General features: G+C 45.1%; 1 protein-coding gene across 1 annotated transcript; it reads right to left on the reverse strand.

Annotated features, from left to right (window-relative positions):
• Positions 1 to 863: 863 nt before the first annotated feature.
• On the reverse strand, positions 864 to 19721 carry pus1 (pseudouridine synthase 1). The gene is made up of 6 exons (XM_078554528.1): positions 19410 to 19721; positions 18916 to 19160; positions 12561 to 12698; positions 10585 to 10687; positions 7587 to 8284; positions 864 to 1698 (listed from the first exon to the last, which is right to left on the reverse strand). Exons 1-6 carry the CDS (start codon positions 19615 to 19617, stop codon positions 1648 to 1650), a joined length of 1443 nt encoding a protein of 480 aa, XP_078410654.1. The 5' UTR covers positions 19618 to 19721; the 3' UTR covers positions 864 to 1647.
• Positions 19722 to 20111: the final 390 nt, after the last annotated feature.

Below are 20111 nucleotides of genomic sequence, written 5' to 3' on the forward strand. Positions count from 1 at the left end.
ATTTTGTATTCGGTGTTTGCTCCTGAAGCAAAAAAAGATGATTTTATTGGTTGATCTTGTGGTTGGCTTTTCGCGCAAATCAACCTGGTTAACTGGACGTGGCTAGGTTACTTTTCTTACTATAAGCACATACTCTCAGTGTGAAGTACTCACTTGGTATGGTGCACTTGACATGCAAGACTTAATTACAAAGACGGCACTGGTGAATTCTTGCAATGCCTGAGGCCACATTTAATCAAAGTGGAAATTCAGAAAAGTGAAATGGTGTCAACCAATTTACCAAGAGCAGAGATTTGTATTCAGCTGCTGAGAGGAAAATCACTGGAGCTTGATGCAAATCCTGTGTAAACTCAGTATTATTCATTAGCTTCCTGCAGTATTACCTCTGGCATAGGCTGCTGGCTCTTGTGCTGGGTACGAATTCACTGAATTCCTACACGCGATGGGTGGACCGGTTTCTGGCTGGGACGGAGATCAGCTGGTACAAAAGGGTACGCACTGCAAGAAATGATCAAGGACCAAGTGATCTCCTGGATTACCCCTGATTGCCTCAATGGGTCTAGAGAAAAATTTCCCGGATTCATTCTTCCCAAACTGGTCTGAGATTTTAATCTCGTTTCTCACCTCTCCCATGGGATCGCAAGGTTTTGGGTGGGGCGGAGACTATATATATATATATATATATATACACACACACAAAGGACACGGAGCAAAGGCTGGTAAATCAACCATGCACTAATCAACGGTTTGAGGGCTGAATGTCCTCCTTTTATGTTCCTAAACAAAGATGCAGATTTAAAACTGTAGGATAAAATCTCCCGAAAAAGATTAAAATATCATACTCGGAAAAAAAAATCTTGGAATGTATTTTGGGTGAACTTCCTTCACTTTTATTACTTATAAATAAACGCATCAGCTTGAATGCCGCACAGCGACACAACCCTGAAATCCAGATACAATAAAGCTTTGACGGCGTTAATGTACTGCGGCCACAATTGCATTATCCTACCAATGCATGGAAGTAACATTAATGTAAGGCATGATTATTGGAGCAACAGTGAAGGTCTGAAGTTGTCCCCTGCATTGGGCTGCACCCACAGTCAGCTGAAATTTTTATATAAAACAAAGATTCTGTAGGAATTTTCAAAAGGGAATTGGATAAACACTCGGAGAGAAAAGTTTGCAGGAGCTATGAGCAGGGGAGTGGGACTAATTAAATAGATTTTTCAGAGCTGGCAGGTCAAATTATGACAGGTCAAAGGACCCCCCTTTGTGCTTTGTCATTCCATGGGTCTCATATCCTGTCCTCCCCCAACTCCACCAGAGTGTAACGAACAATAGATTTAATGGGAAACAAACTCCTCCAATCTTATTGCTCCTTTAAACCTCCATCTGAGCAATGATTAAAAACAAAAAAAAACCAAGGGAAGAGGTACACCACAAAGTAAATTGTCTTTTTCTTAAAAAAATTGATTGAACTTTTTTTTCCCCAAAAATCTCAACGACTCGGGGCCCCTTCTCACGTTCCAGAGTAGCCTTTTCATGCGCCTTGTACAAACACCAAGAGGAGAAACTTCAGTTGTCCTGCTTTCTTCATCCTCAGTTCCCTTAAGGATCGTTTTCGAACGTCCAGCCCAAGTCACCTGCTCAGTCAGAGTCGCCCCCATCACTGCCTTCGTCCAAGTCTGCACTCGTCTTCTGAAAGCAAAGGGGAGAGGAAAAAAAGTGTTTCTCAGTCAATCCCTGAAACATGTCAAACTCACGCTAGTTGGCAAAAAACAGGTTTTTTTTTAAAAATTATAAAAAATAAATAATTATTCCAAAGCTGAGATCTCAATGTATTAATAATTCACAAGTTGGTTTAATTATTGCAAGCTTTAAGCCAGAGCATTAAAACTTATAGTGGCTCAAGTGGAAAAAAGGGCTGGCAATATTCGTATGACCACAAACCACACAAAAGTCATTAGTCAGAGAATTCACCACTGCAAACCTGACAACAGGTGAAGAAAGAACAGTCGTGACATGCATAGTGTCCCGGCCAACAGTTATCCCTTAAGCAACATCACTTGAACAGATGATCTGATCTTTGTCACGTTCCTATTTATGGGAGCTTGCTGTGCGCAAGTTGGCTGCCGCGTTTTCTTGCTTACAACAACAACTACACTTCATCAATTGCTTAATTGCCCAAAAATGCTTTGGAACATCCTGACATCATGAAAGGTGCTAGATCAATGCAATTTTTTTCTTTTTGTAGGACTGCAATATAAAATGATAAGTAATTAAATATACCGTGTTCAAGGATTAAGAAGTATTTAGATGAATACTTGAAACACCATAGCAAACAAGGCTACGGGCCAAGTGCTGGAAAATGGGAATAGAGTCGATAAGCGCTGGATGAATGGCACAGACATGATGGGCCAAAGGGCCTCTTTCTGTTCTGTGAAACTCTCTGACCCTATGACTATGATTGCTTGGCAGAAAACTTCATTCAACAGGGTAATTGTCATCAGTTCTTAGCCTGGCTCACCAGCTACAGAAATGCAGCAGATCAGAAACATCAAACAGCAAACTGTTCCGCCCATCCTCCCACACTCTGAAAACCAAAGTGCATATAAATCATCTAAAAAAGTCAGGAGCTCACCACCTGCTGGGAAAAGTGAGACAGCAACGACATTCGAGAAGCTTAATGCTATCCAAGTCTCCTCAATCAGTGCTTTTTGGCATTGAACTCCATGGCCTGAATTTTCAGGTTGGCAGGGTCTCGGCTCCCGCCATCCATAGCGTTGGCGGGGAACACATCTCTGTCAGCTCCAGCAACCCCAATGCCAATATTACACTCTAATAAGCATTGATTGGCATATGGCAGGATTTCTGCCCTTGCTCGGGAGGAAGACCCGGCCTTGGGAGCTGCCGGCCAATCTGCTCCACCAACATCGCTGCAGTGGCCGGAGGAGGCACTGCAGGGGGGCTGCCCGGAACGAAGTCCCGGGACCCAGAGGACAGGTAAGTGGCAGGGATCCCAGAGCAGGGAGGGTAGGCAACATCTAGGGTGTCACGAGGGGGGGGGCAATCGGGGTATTGGTGGATAAGCTAGGGGGTACGGAGGTCCAGAGGTCACCGGGCCCTAAGGCGAGGGCACCTCCGGTCAGAAGGGGGCTTTTGATGGAGGCACTTCCCCCATCCCATCCGAGATTGATCTTTCTGGCCCCCTCCGAGCTGTCGTCCGCCTGCCAACCTAAAAATTGAGGCTGGGTGGGGAACAACACTTCAGTGGCCACTCATGGGCCTTAATTGGGGCAAGGGTGGGCATCCCACCCGAGGCCCTGCCCTCCCCAGTGTAAAACCACCACCAGGTCGGGGCAGGAGGAGACCCAAAGGGAATCCCGTCCATGCAATTTCAGTCTCCCCCGCCTGGCGGGTGGGGGGAGGAGCGTACAATTCTGGCCGATATCTGCCCTCCCACCACTGACACGTTGCAGTTACGGTACATATCATCTATTGGATGCACTGCAACAACTCACCGAGGTCACTTCAACAGAACCTCCACGACCTCTATCGTCAAGAAGGTCAAGAGCAGAAATGACACTGGAATACCATCACCTTGATGGCAATCACCATCCCAAACTGGGCAGATATTGGCCATTCCGTCACCGGCGCCAGGTCAACATTCTGCAATTCTGTACCCAACATCGCTGAGGGTGTACTTTCATTTTCATGGAAATATAGTGTCTCAGGAAGGCCCACCACCACCACCACCTTCTCAGGGCAACTTGGGGATGGGCAATAAATACCAGCCTTGCCAGTGACACTCATATCCCGAGAATCAATAAGGAGAATACAAAGATGATTACACATTTCCTGCATCTGGCAAGACAAATTTTTACAGAAGTTGATCCGAGGGAAGTAATACAACTATATAAAAACGTGTGGCAAAACTACCCAATTTAAAAACCTGTCATATCAAATATTACATTTTTCATCGCAGCAATCAAACCTAGCGAAAAGTATATTTCTTTAAATTCATTCATGGAATAGGCGTCGCTCGCTGGCTATCAAGCATTTATTGGCCATCCCTAAATTTCCCTTGAAAAAGTGGTGGTGACCTGCCTTCTTGAATCGCTACAGTCCACGTGGTGTAGGTACACCCACAGTGCTGTTAGGGAGGGATTTCCAGGATTTTGACTCAGCGACAGTGAAGCAACGGTGATATATTTCCAAGTCAGGATGGTGAGTGGTTTGGGGGGGAAACTTCCAGGTGATGGTGTCTTGCCAGATGTGTCTACTGCCTTTGTCCTTCTAGATAGTAGTGGTCGTGGGTTTGGACGGTGCTGGTCAAAAGATCCTTGGTGAATTCCTGCAGTGCACCTTGTAGATGGTACACACTGTTGCCACTGTGCATCGGTAATAGGGGGAGTGAAGTTTGTAGATGGAGCGCCAATCAAGCGGGCTGCTTTGTCCTGGATGGTGTCAAGCTTCTTGAATATCGTGGGGGCTGCACTCATGCAGGCAAGTGGGGAGTATTCCATCACACTCCTGACTTGTGCCTTGGAAAAGGTAGCCAGGCTTTGGGGAGTCAGGTGGTGAGTTACTCATAGCAGGATTCCTAGCCTCTGATCTGCTCTTGTAGCCACAGTAGTCATATGGCTAGACCAGTTCAGTTTCTGGTCAATGGTAACCCCCAGGATGTTGAAAGTGGGAGATTCAGTGATGCTAATGCTGTGAAATGGGGCGATGGTTGGATTCTCTTTTGTTGGAGATGGTCATTGCCTGGCACTTGTGTGGCACGAATGTTATTTGCCACTTGTCAGCCCAAGCCTGGATACTGTCCAGGTCTTGTTGCATTTGGACATGTACTGCTCGAGTATCTGAGGAGCCATGAGTGGTGCTGAGAATTGTGCGAACATCCCCACTTCCGACTTTATGATGGAAGGAAGGTCATTGATGACCCAGTTGAAGATGGTTGGGCTGAGGACACTACTCTGAGGAACATCCTGCAGTGATGTCCAGGAACTGAGATGATTGGCCTCCAATAACCATGTACCTTGTGCTAGGTACAACTCCAGCCAGCAGAGAGTTTTCCCCCTGATTTCCATTGACTCCAGTTTTGCTAGGGCCCCTGATGCCACACTCAGTCAAATGCTGCCTTGATGTCAAGGACAGTCACTCTCACCTCACCCCTTGAGTTCAGCTCTTTTGTCCATGTTTGAACCAAGGCTGCAATGATGTCAGGAGTTGAGTGGCCCTGATGGAACCCAAACTGGGTGTCAGTGAGTAGGTTATTGCTAAGCAAGTGCTGATTGATAGCACTGTTGATGACCCCTTCCATTACTTTACTGATACTCTTTCGAGTTATCAACAGTCACAGATTGCAACTCTTTTTTTCGAGTACAATCACCGTTCTTGGTTTCCGGGAGTGGGACATGAACCCACAACCCTCTGATTCAAAGGCGAGGGTGCTATTAATTTACTGATGATGGAGAGTAGGCTGATGAGCTGGTAATTGGCCGGGTTGGATTTGTCCTGCTTTTTGTGTACAGGTCACAGGAACAGCTTGGCTATGGCTGCGACAAGTTCTGGAGCACAAGTCTTCTGTACTATTGCTGGAATATTGTCAGGGCCCACAGCCTTTGCAGTATCCAGTGCCTTCAGCCTTTTCCTGATATCATGTGGAGTGAATCAAATTGGCAGAAGACTGGCATCTGTGATGCTGGGGATCTCCAGAGGCCGAGATTGATCATTCATTCAGCACTTCTGGCTGAAGATTGTTGCAAATTCTTCAGCCATATCTTTTGCACTATGTGCTGGCCTCCCTCATCATTGTGGATGGGGATATTTGTGGAGCCTCCTCCTCCAGTGAGTTGTTTAATTGTCCACCACCATTCACAACTGGATGTGGCAGGGCTGCAGAGCTTAGACCTGATCCAATATATAGTGTTGTTGCTAGACTAAGCTTTCTGCATGCTTTCCAATGGAAGCAGAGAGTGAGAACACTCAAGCTAATTTGCTTTAACATTGTGCAAAAACTTGGGAGAAACTCTCAAAGTTATTATCTCAAATTGGCGCTACTGCTCCCCCATCAGTTTCAGATCATCACCATCAGGTACATCCTTGTGCCAAAATGCTCAAAACACCCTCACTGGACAATCTCATTTTAACAGGATGAAATGGAAAACACATATTCCTCTCAGGGAAATTTTCATTTGCCATTCATGGGCTGATTAAAAAAAGCTTCCTGCCTATCACCAACGATTGAATTATTTCCTCCTCAACTGAAAGATCATTCGGGGAAAAGTTTTCCCCCCATTGGGGTGGGGAGAGTGGTGCAGGAGCGGGCGCACCTCGCCGCCATTTTACATGGGCAGGCCTTTACGTTAAGGCGTCCGCTCGGAAGCGTGCACTCCCTGTGCGGGCAGCGGGGGGTCGGGTGGGGGGGGGGGGGGGGGGGGGGGGGGTGATTCCCTCAGCCAGGAGTGCGTTCTTTCGTGCTCTTTAGTCTCCCTGAGGCTAAGTGCTGCTTCAGGGAGATCGGTTTGGAATTAAAATTTGTAATACAAATGACAAATGATTAAAAAATTTCCCTGACATGTCCCCTCATGCAACACTGTCACATGAGTTGGGACATGTCCATAACTCATACTGAAAACTTTAATAAAAATGTAAAAACCTCATCCTGCCCGTGGATGAGGTTTCATTCTTTGTCCGAAGCCCAACAGGGCTCCCGGCCTGCCCGCCAACCTTAAGGTTGGACGGGCAGGTCCATTAATGACTTTAATTAGTTTTTCAATGACCTCCAAAGGTCATTGACAGGTCAGCGGGCGCATAGCTGACTCGGCTGCGCCCCCGCCAACCTGAAAATGGAAATGACGCGGGGTGACGTCGGGAGTTCCACGCAACTCGATCCTGCCCTCTAAGTCTGAAAACCTAAACACTGGTGGTTCTGTAACCCTGCAAGCCCATCATCTTGAGGTCACCTTCCTACGCCCTTTCAAATTTATTCATGGAATCAGCTTCCACTGACTTTACAGGTAAGGAGGTCCAGATCCTGACAACTCTGTGAAAAAATTCTCAATAACCCTCTAGAGGTTGTTCCAATGATTTTGAATCTATGACCTCTGGTCATATTTACTCTACCGAAACCACTCATCATTTGGAAAACCTCTCAAGATTTCAAATATCACTTTGCTTGAAATTGAAGGGAATTTTGATTCACATGCAACAGAGAACTGTCCTGACAATAATGGAAGGACAGGCAGTTTTTAAAGTTTCAATGCTTTCGTCAATGGCCAATTTATGAGGTTTATTGGAATCAAAGTAAAACTTTGTAAACAAAGTAAAACAACTATTTTGACATTTAAAATCTGTGCTCAGGTACCATACTTGTGCGTGTTTGTATGAGGTCAGTATGCGGTTTGTGGATGTAGTTAGTGTTACCTGTCAATCAGGTGGGCAATATCTTGAAAATTCCCGGTGAAACATTCTAAATCACTTGAAAGCAATTGTGTTAAACAGACACCCACTAAAAACTTATCGTTTTCCTTTCTCTCTGTTGCAAAAAGTTTAATAGAAGAATGGATTGTAGTTATTACCTCTGAGTGATTCTCATTTAACTGATCTCCTGATGCTGTGGCGCTAAAGTCATGAATTGGTAAAGTACTCAGCCAACTGGCCATGGACTGCTCCTCAATTTCAGTCTTAACAATGGTAGGATAGATATAATCCTCTTTAAATCCCATAATTTGTTCCTCAATATCATGCCACTCCAAGGCCTCATGAACTCCATCATTACCAAAACGGTTGTTGTACTTCTCAAAATGAACCGTGTCCAACACAAGCCCCAGCCCGGGAGCCTTTGGGACATCAACCTTCTCCTCACCCCAGCTCCGAACCATTATGGACTCTGCAGCGTAACCTCTCACTACAGCAATCACTAATCCAATCATCTTCCTTATTTGATGCATCATGAAACTTTGCCCCTTGACCTTCAGGACAGCAAATTCCATGCCTTGCCTCACAAAAGGCTCTTCACAATACATTTCCATTATGTATCGTTTAGCACTGGGGTCTCTTGGACCCTTCCCGGATGTGAAGTTGTGGAAGTTGTGGGTCCCTTTGTAGCTGGCCAACAACCTGTTGACGTGGCTAAGCGCTTCACTGCTGAGGCGGTACCCCTTATCTTGGCTATCGTGGTCTTTGTGCGCAAAGGCGAAGGTCGGTAGCATGTAGAAATACGTCCTAGCATCACAGGTGTTCTTCGAGTTGAATCTCCCAGTTACCCTCTTCAGTCCTGAAGAAGAAAAGCAATGAACCATCAGGAGAAACCAATCTGCAGAGAGAACAGGCTGCTAGGGATATGCATTACATTTGATACTGAAACATGGTTTGTTTTGTCTCCCCTCACCGCCGCTCTTCTCCCTATATTTAGTCTTCTCATATGATGACAATATGATCCTCGTACGCTTTTGTCTCACTGGCTCTGAAACAGAGTGGCCAATAGTTCCCCATTGTGATTCCCTCCCTGATTGAAACTCAACCTCTCCATCCAGTTCCTCCCTGTGTCAGCACAGGTAAAACTGAGTGCTTGCCTGTGAAGCACTTTGGAACATCAAAAGCCACTAACATTGTATTCCTAGGTCAGTAACAAGTTTATTAATTGCCGAACACTTTAATAATAAAGATAGGTAATTCAATGAAAAGAGAGTCAAGCTGCAGCAGTAGAAAGCAGTTCACAAGGGAGCTTTCAGCATATTAAGCAATAAACCAACAGCACCTCACCCTGGCCTTGTAAGGGTAACATCAATCATACGTCTTTAAAGGGGGGTGGAATTTTGGTTTCCTTACCCAAGGAAAGATATACTTGCCTTGGATGGCATGTGACAAAGGTTCACTAGTTTGATTCATAGGATGAGAGGGCTCTCCTATAAGGGATTCAGTAGAATGGGCTACATTCTCTGGAATTAAGAATAAGAAGTGCTCTCGCTGAATTGTAAAAAAACTCTTAAAGGGTTTGACAGAGTCGATGCAGAGAGGACGTTTCCCGCCCCCCTGCGGACTGGAAAAGCCAGAACCAGGACTCTCAGTCCCAATATAAGGAGTTAGCCATTCAGACTGTGATGAAGAGAAATTTCTTCACTCAGGACGGTTGGGAGGTTTGGAATTCTCTACTCCAGGGAACTGCAGATGCTCAGTCATTGAAAATATTCCAGACTGAGATCGCTCGATTTTTGGACACTAGGAAAATCAGGGCATGGGGGATAGGGTGGGGGAGGAGAAGCTGAGGCAGAAGGTCAGCCATGATCTTACTGAATGGAGGAGATGGCTCAAAGGGCTGAATGGTTGACTCCTGCTCCTCCTTCTTTAGAACAGTGAGCCTGCAGAATGGAAATACAAGTTTTCTAACTCACTGAAGATCATCATCAAATCTAGGTACTATCATAGGAAACCTTCTAAACTGCAACAGGGTTCACATAAGAAACAGGAGCAGGAGTAGGTCACACGGCCCATCCTAATTTGGCCCATTTGCCTTCCTAATTGCTTGCTGCACCTGCACACTAACTTGCTGCGTTCCCTGTACCTGTACAGCCAAGTCCCTCGGAACATCAACATTTACAAGTTTCTCACTTTTTAAAAAAGTATTTTGCTTTTCTATTCTTATGACCAAAGTGAATAAACCTAAAAAAAATGTATAAACTGCTGTCCAAGGGCCATCTGTCTCACAGTCTGGCCCACAATGCTCAAGTGACTCTGTTTTATTTGCACTACGATTTGTTATTTGCTGGTATGTCTTGTATGAATTTTGAGAGATTTGGAAAGAGCTATTGCCTAATTTTGATGAATAAACCCTAACTCAATGCACCAAGATCTATTAACATCTGTAGCATGAGATATGGGGCTGGCTGGATTGCTCTACAGAGAGCTGACATGGACTCAATAGGCCGAATGGCCTCCTTCTGTGCCATTATGACTTCATGCATGCAAATTAACAGAGGAATGAGTACTGTGGTCCTCAGGGTTCACAATACACATCAAGGCTTCTTTGTCAGCACTTGCAACTTCTACCACCCAGAAGGCCAAGGGCAGCAGATACATGGGAACACCACTACCTGGACATTCCCCTCCAAGTCACACACCTCCCCGATTTGGAAATATATTGCCGCCCCTTCACTGTCGCTGGGTCAAAATCGCGGAACTACCTTCCTAACAGCACTATGGGTGTACCTACACCACATGGACTGCAGCGGTTCAGGAAGGCAGCTCACCACCACCTTCTCAAGGAATAAACGCTGGCCTAGCTAGTGACACTCACACTCATGAATGAATATTAAAAAAAACACCTATGAGGCCCATGAAGTTAAAGAAAACTTGGGTCACCCACTGAGTGAGAGGCTTCAATAGTGCTGTCTAGCTGCAAATCAATTAATATGCAACTAACATATGCTGCCACTTTATTTTCAAAGAATGACTGTCTTTCACATCTTTCCACATTAATTACCTACACATCCACGACTGAGGCCCATTATATCATTTTGGTAAAGAAACTCTCATACCAGGTTTGTCATATAAATAGAATTTAACAGGTGACCATACCCAATATTTTAATGCCCGGTGGTAGATGTTCATTGATCTTATCCACTAGGTTATCGATGAGCCAGAGTTTCAGTGAGACAATTTGACCAGCAGCAGAAACACCCTGGAAAATAACAAATATCACAGTATTCAAACATAGTAAAAGGCTAGTTTGTCTCCCACATCATGGGGTCATTTTAATCCAACCCGACAATGGGGAACTAACAGGATCGGGTGTAATGCTAGTTTTCCACCAAATTGAAGTCAACGGAGAGCAACATTGAGCGGGATCTTCCACCCGATCCCTCAGAATTCCCACCCGGAATTAGCTAAAATTACCCCCAATATTCACCCTGCAGTTCATTCAAATAAATAATTTCTTCCAGCAGTACAACTGTGAAAAGCATGCCCAGACCCAAGATACAAACATGGGAATCATCACCCAGTCAAACCCAGACATTTCCTGAAAGGAAGGGAAAGAAAGTTGGGAAGAGAAGCCAATCTGGGCCATTACTGCTTTGTGATGGCTTACAGAGAGGTGTTAATCGTATAAATTAAGGTTAAGTGTATAGAGGTGCATTCACTGCATAATTACTTGATCACATAAACAGACACGTCCGTGTGCCCAGGTGTACCTAGAGAGGGAGCACGCGGTGTCCCCTGGCACACTTTGAGGCCTTCTGTGACCGGTGGGCATCTTGGGGGCTGGAGTGCATCATCAACACCAAGAATTACATTTTAAATGTTATCAGTTTCCATTGAAGTTACAGCAAAGTTATAGTGCCCCTTCTCAAGGAGTTGTTCATGAGTTTATTATTTCATTTGTTATTTGTTCGCAGAAGATTATGAAAAGAGACTTGTTAACACTGATGGGGGTGTTGTAGAGTTAGGAACTACACATTTGCAATTTCTTACTTTGTAAATAAATCTAAAACTGAGTAAAGGTTGATTTCTGGTCTCCTCCTTCACCAATATGAAGTTTAACAAGCAGAGTCGGCAGAAGCTGAGAAAATCTGAACCTAAAGAGGCGTGAAAAACTTACCGTGAGATTAATTACTACAAAACATGATGAGCCAGGCTCAACCATAAAGTATCGTGGAATTTGGTTTGCAAATTAAGTGGCCAACATTCTACAAATAATTAATTTAAGGAACATTAGTACTCAGTACAAGTTTCTTGCCTTCTATCTAAAATATTTATTACCAGAGTTACATGGAAATCATTCTGAAGAATTACAAGGAATATACAGCAAAGAGGCCATTCAGCCCAATTAATCTGTGCTGCTTGTATGGCAAATGAGTCTCCTCCGATTCCACCTATTTTACCTCCTCTCAGCCTTTCAGCATGTCTTTCTATCCCCATTTCTCTCATTGTATTCACCTGGTTTCCTTTTGAAAGTATCAACGTTATTTGCCCCAACCACTTCACGTGGTAGTGAGTTCCACATTCTAACCACTCACTGATTAAAGAAATTTCTTCCCATTTCCCCATTGGATTCATCTGATGTTTATCGCCACTAGTTTTGGATTCACCCACAAGTGGAAATGATCTCGCCACATCTACCCTGCCCAATCCATTTATAACTTTAAAGACCTCAATCAGGTTCCCTCTAAGTTTTCTCTTTCCTAAAGAAAAGAAGTCACAACCGGTTTAAGTTTTCTCAATAGCTGCAATCTCCCAGCTCTGGTACCATCCTTATAAATTATTTTTGCACTTTCTCCAGTGGCTCTCTAATATAGACCCGGCCTATGCACAGTACTCTGAGTGCAGTCTGATCCGGGTCCGATAATCACTGTGAATAATTAACAAAGCAGAGCTGTTGGAATGCATTCGAGTGTAAAGGAGAATGTGTACACAAACTACCCGTTTATGGCTACAGGGATCTTGCAGTCAAACGCTGCTCGAATACGCAGCAGCAATGATCAATATAACTGGACAACATGTCACGTGAACAAAAACTCTTCAGCGTCTCAATAATGAGAAGTTACAAACAGTACCTTGTCTGTTCTTGCACATCTCTGAAAGGACATTTTCCTCATGTCATCTCCGTGATTCTCCGGAATACACTCAGCCTTTACCAGTGCCTTCACCAACTCATCCTCAATGGTTTTAAACTGGGATGATCCAACATTTCTCTGTTTAAGGGAATTCCAAAAACATTCATTTGTTAACCTCGCAGAATAAAGAGTGATTTGGTCCATCATGTCTTATACTGCTGACTGCACTCATACAAAAAAAGTAAATGGCACAGAAAGAGGCCATTTGGCCCAAGTCTGCACTGGTGATACTCTTAAACTACCTATTCTAATCCCATACTCCCACTCACTCAAGTTACTCTTTAATATTCCCCATGCCCCCTTTTCCTGGCCCAGCCGCCCTTAGTAGTGATTCTGCTGTTACCATTTACACCTCCTCTAGACCATCTTTTGTTTCTTTACTTGTCCCATTGCCACTCCGCTTTTGCCTCGCACCATCATCCATTTTGTCATTCATTCTCTCCTGCCCTTCAACCTATCACAGACCTTCCCTTTTGTTCTTTCCTCCCTACTCCTTTTCCCTCTCTCTGTACTTGCTTAGAAACTGGTAAATCTTTAATATCTTCAATTCTGATAGCTCATCTAACTGAAACGATAATCCTGTTTCTCTCTCCGCAGATGCTGCCTGACCTGCTGAGCATTTTATATATAAGAAATAGAAGCAGGAGTGGACTATATGGCCCCTTGAACTTGCTCCACTATTCAGTACAATCATGGCTAATCTTCTACATCAACTCCACCTTCCTCCTGCTCCATATATATCTTGATTCCCTTAAAACCTATCTATCTATCCCAACGTTGAATGTTCTTGCTGTTTGAACCTCCACAGCACCGGGGGAAGAGAATTCCAAGGATTCACAGCCCTCTGAGTTCACAAAAAATTAGTACGCAAGTACAGCAAGAGATTAGGAATGTTGGATTTATTGCAAGGAGAATGGAATATAAAAGTAGGGAAGTTTTACTGCAACTGTACAAGGCCTTGGTGAGACCACATCTAGAATACTGTGCACAGTTTTGGTCTCCTTATTTGAAAAATGATATAATTGTGTAAGAAGTAGTTTAGAGAAGATTCACTCAGCTCATTCCTGGGACGAAGGGCTTATCTTATGATAAAAGGTTGGGTAAGTTGGGCCTAAACCAACTGGAGCTTAGAATGAGAAGTGACCTTATTGAAACATAAGATCCTGAGGGGCCTTGACAAGGTGGATACCGGGAGGATGTTTCCTCTTGTAGGGGAGACTAGGGGACACAATTTAAGAATGAGAGATCTCCCTTTCAAGGTGGAGATGAGGAGAACTGTTTTCTCTCAGAGGATCATTAGTCTGTGGAATTCTCTTCCGCAGTGACCATTGAGGCTGGGTCATTGAAATTATTCAAGTCTGAGTTAGACAGATTTTTAATAGACAACGAATGAAGGGTTATGGGGCCAGGCCAGGTTTAGACTAGTAATGCAGAAGAGCAAAGAACAGTTTAAAGTAGAACATCTAAATTGCAAGAGGGCCAACTCCAACGGGATGATAAGGGATCTAGCGGGGTAAAATAGAACCAAAGACTGATAGGAAAAATATTAAAGGAGGGTGGTCTTTAAGGAGGAGATGCTTCAGGTATAAGCTAGGTATATTCCAACAAGGCCAAAGGCAGAGGAAGCAAAATCCAGGGCTCCTCGTATGACAAGATAGAGAATATGGTGAAACAAAAAAAAAAGTGTGTATGATGTATGTCTGGTGAACTCTTCAAGTAAGAAACAGGTCAAATACAATATGTTTGGGGAAGTGAAGAGGAAAATAAGGCTGGCAAAGCAAGAGTATGAGAAAAGGATGGCAGCTAACATAAGAGGGAATGCAAAAATTGTCTTCCAGCATGTAAATAGTAAGTGGGTCGTAAGAGATGGAGTGGGTCCTATTAGGGACAAAGGGGTGATATATGCTTAGAGGCACAGGACAAGGTTACAACATTTAATGAGTACTTTGTATTGGGGATTGAGGATACTGGTAAAATATTGATAGACGTGGAGATGGAGAGGTAATCAATGAAGATTGAGAGGTAATGAATGGGTGAAAATTGAGAGGCAGGATATACTGGAAAGGTTGGTTATGCTAAGAGTGAATAAGCTGCCTGGTCTGGATGGCTTACATCTCAGGTTGCTAAAGGAAGTGGTGATGGTGATAGAGGGCTTGCCTTTATCTACCAATCATCCCTAGATATGAGGGAGGTGCCAGAGGATTGGAGAGTGGCAAATAAGGCACCCTTATTCAAGAAAGGGTGTAAGGACATTCCTAGTAACAACAGCCTAGTACGTTCAAAATCAATGATCGGTGAGGTTTTAGAAACAATAATCAGGAAAAATCAACAGACACTTGGGAGAGGTTTCAGTTAATTAAGGAGAGCCAGATGGATTTGTGAAACAGATCGTGCTTGACTAATCTAAATGAAATTTTTGAAGAAGTAACAGAAAATGTTGCAGGGAATGCAGTGGATGTAGTTTATATGGATTTTAAGAAAGCATTTGACAAAGTACCACATGAAAGGCTGGGTAACAAAATGGAGGCTCATGGTCATTGTTAAAATGGATAAAAAATTGGTTTAAGGACAGAAAACAGTGAGTCATAGTAAATGGTTACTTTTCAGACTGGAGGATGGTAGACAGTGGTATTCCCCAAGGGTCAGTGCTAGGATCACTGCTTTTTAGATATATATGAATGACTTGGATATTAGAATATTGAGTAATGTTTCAAAATTTGCCAGATACCAAACTTGGAGGGATGGCAAACAGTGAAGGTGATACCAATCAACTGCAACAGGACATAGATAGGCCAGCAGAATGGGCAGACAAGTGGCAGATGGAATTTAATACAGAGAAATGGGAGGTGATATATTTTGGGAGAAGGGACAGGGAGAGCCAATATAGACTTAATGGCACAGGTCTAAACAGCCTTCCAGGACAGAGGAACCTGGGGATTCGTGTGCATTGATCTTTGAAGATGCCAGGACGCATTCAGAGAGCGGCTAGAAAAGCATATGGGATCTTAGACTTCATAAATAGAGGGATTGAGTAAAAAAGCAGGGACTACAGGGATTGTGGGTGACGTGGAACTGACTGGATTGCTGCACAATGAGCCAGCATGGACTTGATGGACTGAATGCCCTCCTTCTGTGCTGTAAATTACTGTGTTTTGATATTTTAATATTTCTGTTTGGAAGCAGGGAAACATGGAGGAATGGAATGGTCATAGTACCAGGCCAGATTCTCAAGAATTTGAAAGTTGAAATCTCATAACAAATTGTAAAACTGAATTCACTAAAGCTAGTAATTTATAGGCCAGCAGCAGAAATAGCTCCGTGAAAGATATGGCAAATAACTGACTAGTTCACCTCCCCTGCTATGTAGCCTGACTTACTCCAGTGCTACAATACATGGCTGATTCGTAATACCTTCTGAAGTGGACCAGCGACCCTCTACGTTTCTAAAAGCACCACCATGTGATATATATACGTATCACTTTTTAAAAGAATTTACAGGCTGTATTTCAACAATCATTTAACTAACTTCTTGGAATCATCCAGCTCACAAAGAGGCCATTCAGCCCATCATGTTGTGCCAGCTCTTTGAAAAAGCTATCCAATTAATCTCACTCCCCTGCTCTTTCCCCACGTCCCTGCAAATGCTTCCTTGTCAAGGACTTATCCAATTCTCTTTTGAAAGTTACTACTGAATCTGCTTCTACCACCCTCTCAGACACTGTATTCCATATCATAGCTATTTATGATGTTAAAAATATATATTTCTTCATCTCCCCCACTTGACTGTTTTCACTTTAAGTCAGTGCCCTCTGGTTACTGACCCTTCTCCCTGCTTATCAGAACTGCTCATGATTTTGAACACCTCTCTCAAATCTCTCCCTCAATCTTCTCTGCTCTAAAGAGAACAACCCCAGTGTCTCCAGTCTCTCAATATAATGGATGCCCTTCATTTCTGGTGCCATTCTAGTGTGTGCACACTCTCAAAGGCCTTAACATCCTTTTTTTTAAATTCATTTACGGGATGTGGGCTTCGCTGCCTAGCCCAGCATTTATCGCCCATCCCTAGTTGCCCTTGAGAAGGTGGTGGTGAGCTGCCTTCTTGAACCGCTGCTGTCCATGTGGTGTAGGTACACCCACAGTGCTGTTAGGAAGGGAGTTCCAGGATTTTGACCGAGTGACAATGAAAAAAAGGCGTTATATTTCCAAGTCAGGATGGTGAGTGACTTGGAGGGGAATTTCTAGGTGGTGGTGTTCCTATCTATCTGCTGCCCTTGTTCTTCTAGATGGTAATGGTCGTGGGTTTGGAAGATGCTGTCTAAGGAGCCTTGGTGAATTCCTGCAGTGCACCTTGTAGATGGTACACACTGCTGCCACTGTGCATCGGTGGTGGAGGGAGTGAATGTTTGTGGATGGGGTGCCAATCAAGCAGGCTGCTTTGTCCTGGATGGTGTCAAGCTTCTTCAGTGTTGTTGGACCTGCACTCATCCAGGCAAGTGAGGAGTATTCCATCACACTCCTGACTTGTGTTTTATAGATGGTGGACAGACTTTGGGGACTCTGGAGGCGAGTTACTCATAGCAGGATTCCTAGCCTCTGACCTGTTCTTGTAGCCACAGTATTTATTTGGCTAGTCCAGTTCAGTTTCTAGTCAATGGTAACCCCCAGGATGTTGATAGTAATGGTAATGCCATTCAAAAGCAAGGGGCGATGGTTGGATTCTCTCTTGTTGGGGATGGTCATTGCCTGACACTTGTGTGGCACAAATGTTGCTTGCCACTTGTCAGCATAGCCTGGATATTGTCCAGATCTTGCTGTATTTGGACATGGACTGCTTCAGTATCTGAGGAGTCACGAATGGTGTTCAACATTGTGCAAACATAAGCGAACATCCTCACTTCTGACCTTATGATGAAAGGAAGGTCATTGATGAAGCAGCTGAAGATGGTTGGGCCTAGGACACTAGCCTGAGGAACTTCTGCAGTGATGTCCTGGAACTGAGATGACTGACCTCCAACAACCACAGCCATCTTCCTTTGTGCTAGGTATGACTCCAACCAGCTGAGAGTTGTCCCCCTGATTGCCATCGACTCCAGTTTTACTAGGGCTCCTTGATGCCACACTCGGTCAAATGCTGCCTTGATGTCAAGTCACTCTCACTCTGGAGTTCAGCTATTTTGTCCATGTTAGAACCAAGGCTGAAATGAGGTCAGGAGCTGAGTGGCCCTGGTGGAATCCAAACTGGGCATCAGTGAGCAGGTTATTGCTAAGCAAGTGCCACTTGGTAGCATTATTGATAGAACCATAGAACACTACAGCACAGAAAACAGGCCATTCGGCCCTTCTAGTCTGTGCCGAAATATTATTCCGCTAGTCCCATTGACCTGCACCCAGTCCATAACCCTCCAGACCTCTCCCATCCATGTATCTATCCAATTTATTCTTAAAACTTAAGAGTGAGCCCGCATTTACCATGTCAGTTGGTAGCTCGTTCCACTCTCACCACTCTCTGAGTGAAGAAGTTCCCCCTAAACCTTTCCCCTTTCACCCTAAAGCCATGTCCTCTCGTGCTTATTTCTCCTAATCTAAGTGGAAAGAGCCTACTCGCATCTACTCTATCTATACCCCTCACAATTTTGTAAACTTCAATCAAATATCCCCTCATTCTTCTACGCTCCAAGGATTAAAGTCCTAACCTGTTTAATCTTTCCCTGTAACTCAACTCCTTAAGACCTGGCAACAGCCTAGTAAATCTCTGCACTCTCTCAATCTTACTGATATCCTTCCTGTAGTTAGGCGACCAGAACTGCGCACAGTGCAGTTATGACCCCTTCCATTACTTTACTGATGATGGAGAGTAGACTGATGGGGCGGTAATTGGCCGGGTTGGATTTGTCCTGCTTTTTGTGTACAGGACATACCTGGGCAATTTTCCACATAGCCGGGTAGATGCCAGTGTTGTAGCTGTACTAGAACAGCTTGGCTAGGGGCGCGGCAAGTTCTGGAGCACAAGTCTCCAGTACTATTGCTGGAATATGGTCAGGGCCCGTGGCCTTTGCAGTATCCAGTACCTTCAGCCATTTCTTGGTGTCACGTGGAGTGAATCAAATTAGCTGGAGACTGGCATCTGTTATACTGGGGACCTCCGGAGGAGGCCTGGATGGATCATCCACTCGGCACTTCTAACACAGCCAGAATTGGGAGCAATACCCCAACTTCCCCTTTAATTCTTCGCAAAGACCCACGCGCTGAGCGGAGGGATGTTGTTTGGAGGCTGGAGCTGGAAGGAGTCACTTGCCTGCATCCCATGGTAACCTTTCCCGGAGTAGGCCAGCAGCAGGACCACCTTCCTCTTCGGGCGCTTCTTGCTCTGCTCCTCGGCCTCCTCCTTCAGCCTCTTGCCGGCCTGTTGGTTCTCCCCGCTCACCTGCTTCCGCTTCCTCTCCTCCTGGTTTGGCCTAAACTCCGTCTCCTTCACCCCGCCGTCGAGTAGGGCGGTGGCCATGCTTCCCTGCGGCTGCCTGGGAGCCCCGGCCCGGCCCACTGGAGAGAGAGAGAGAGAGAGGGAGACAACACACATAAAACACGGATCCCTGACAAACTCCACACCGGGGAGGGAGCTCAGGCCGCGCCAGGCAGAGCCCCACAGGGCACAGCTCCCCCGCGGCAAGGGAGCGGGGCCTCGCAGACCAGAGAGAGAGAGAGGGGGGGGTAGGGGAGGACCGGCTCCCCCAGGCCACCGGGGGGGTTAGAGTGTGAGGGGAGGCGGGGGGGAGGGGAGGGGGGACTCGCCTGTTCCAGCAGCTTCCAGCAGCCGATGCGGCAACGCGGCTTCAGCCCGAGAGGAGGGAGCGGGCAAAGGCCAGAGCGGGGGGACTGCGGCGATCCCTCTGCAGCTCCCGATCCCGGTCCCGGTCCGTCCCGCAGCCGCTACCGCTCCCGGATACAATGTAGCCAACCTCTGCCCCGCACAGCGCAGCATGTAGCAAATCCCACCCATGTAGCGACTCTCACATGTAGCGAGTCTCACTCGTGTAGCGAGTCTCTCTCACATTGATCATTGGAACAATTCACTCGCAAACCCAGGATCCCGCCCCTGGTCCCAGTCAATCACCAGGTTAGCATCACCCAATGGTCACAGCTCAACCACACACACACAAAAAAAAACCCTCCGCCCCATCTGGATGGGATAGATATTGGGGCAAGTAATTTTATTACAGTGAGGGATCTGGTACTGTATCATTCCACTCTAAGCTTAGCGTTTTGACTGCCACCTTAAGAACATTGAGGTAATTGTGGGAGCGTGTGGTATATGCCAAAAAAAACAAAAACACCTTCCAACTGGAACCCTCACCTTGGTTGGGGCCTTGACCTTTCTGAAGCTATTTCTATGCCCACTTTTTAACCCCTTCTGACTCTTTTTATAGATGTTGTAATTCAATAAAATGCAGTGTAAGTTTAAAAAAAAAACCCCGGTCCATCGTGTGCCCCCCC

The sequence above is a fragment of the Cetorhinus maximus genome, chromosome 12 (genome assembly GCF_964194155.1).
Source record: "Cetorhinus maximus chromosome 12, sCetMax3.hap1.1, whole genome shotgun sequence".
NCBI classification, from domain to species: domain Eukaryota; kingdom Metazoa; phylum Chordata; class Chondrichthyes; order Lamniformes; family Cetorhinidae; genus Cetorhinus; species Cetorhinus maximus.

What these genes read in the sequence shown, in the direction of transcription:
- pus1 (XM_078554528.1), bottom strand. Translation starts at nt 19,617, where the DNA reads ATGGGTGGGATTTGCTACATGCTGCGCTGTGCGGGGCAGAGGTTGGCT. An exon ending in GCTGGAAGCTGCTGGAACAG is followed by an intron (nt 19,161 to 19,409) that starts GCGAGTCCCCCC and finishes CTCTCTCTCCAG; the next exon opens with TGGGCCGGGCCGGGGCTCCC. An exon ending in TAAATGAGAATCACTCAGAG is followed by an intron (nt 1,699 to 7,586) that starts GTAATAACTACA and finishes CTTTGCTTTCAG; the next exon opens with AAGACGAGTGCAGACTTGGA.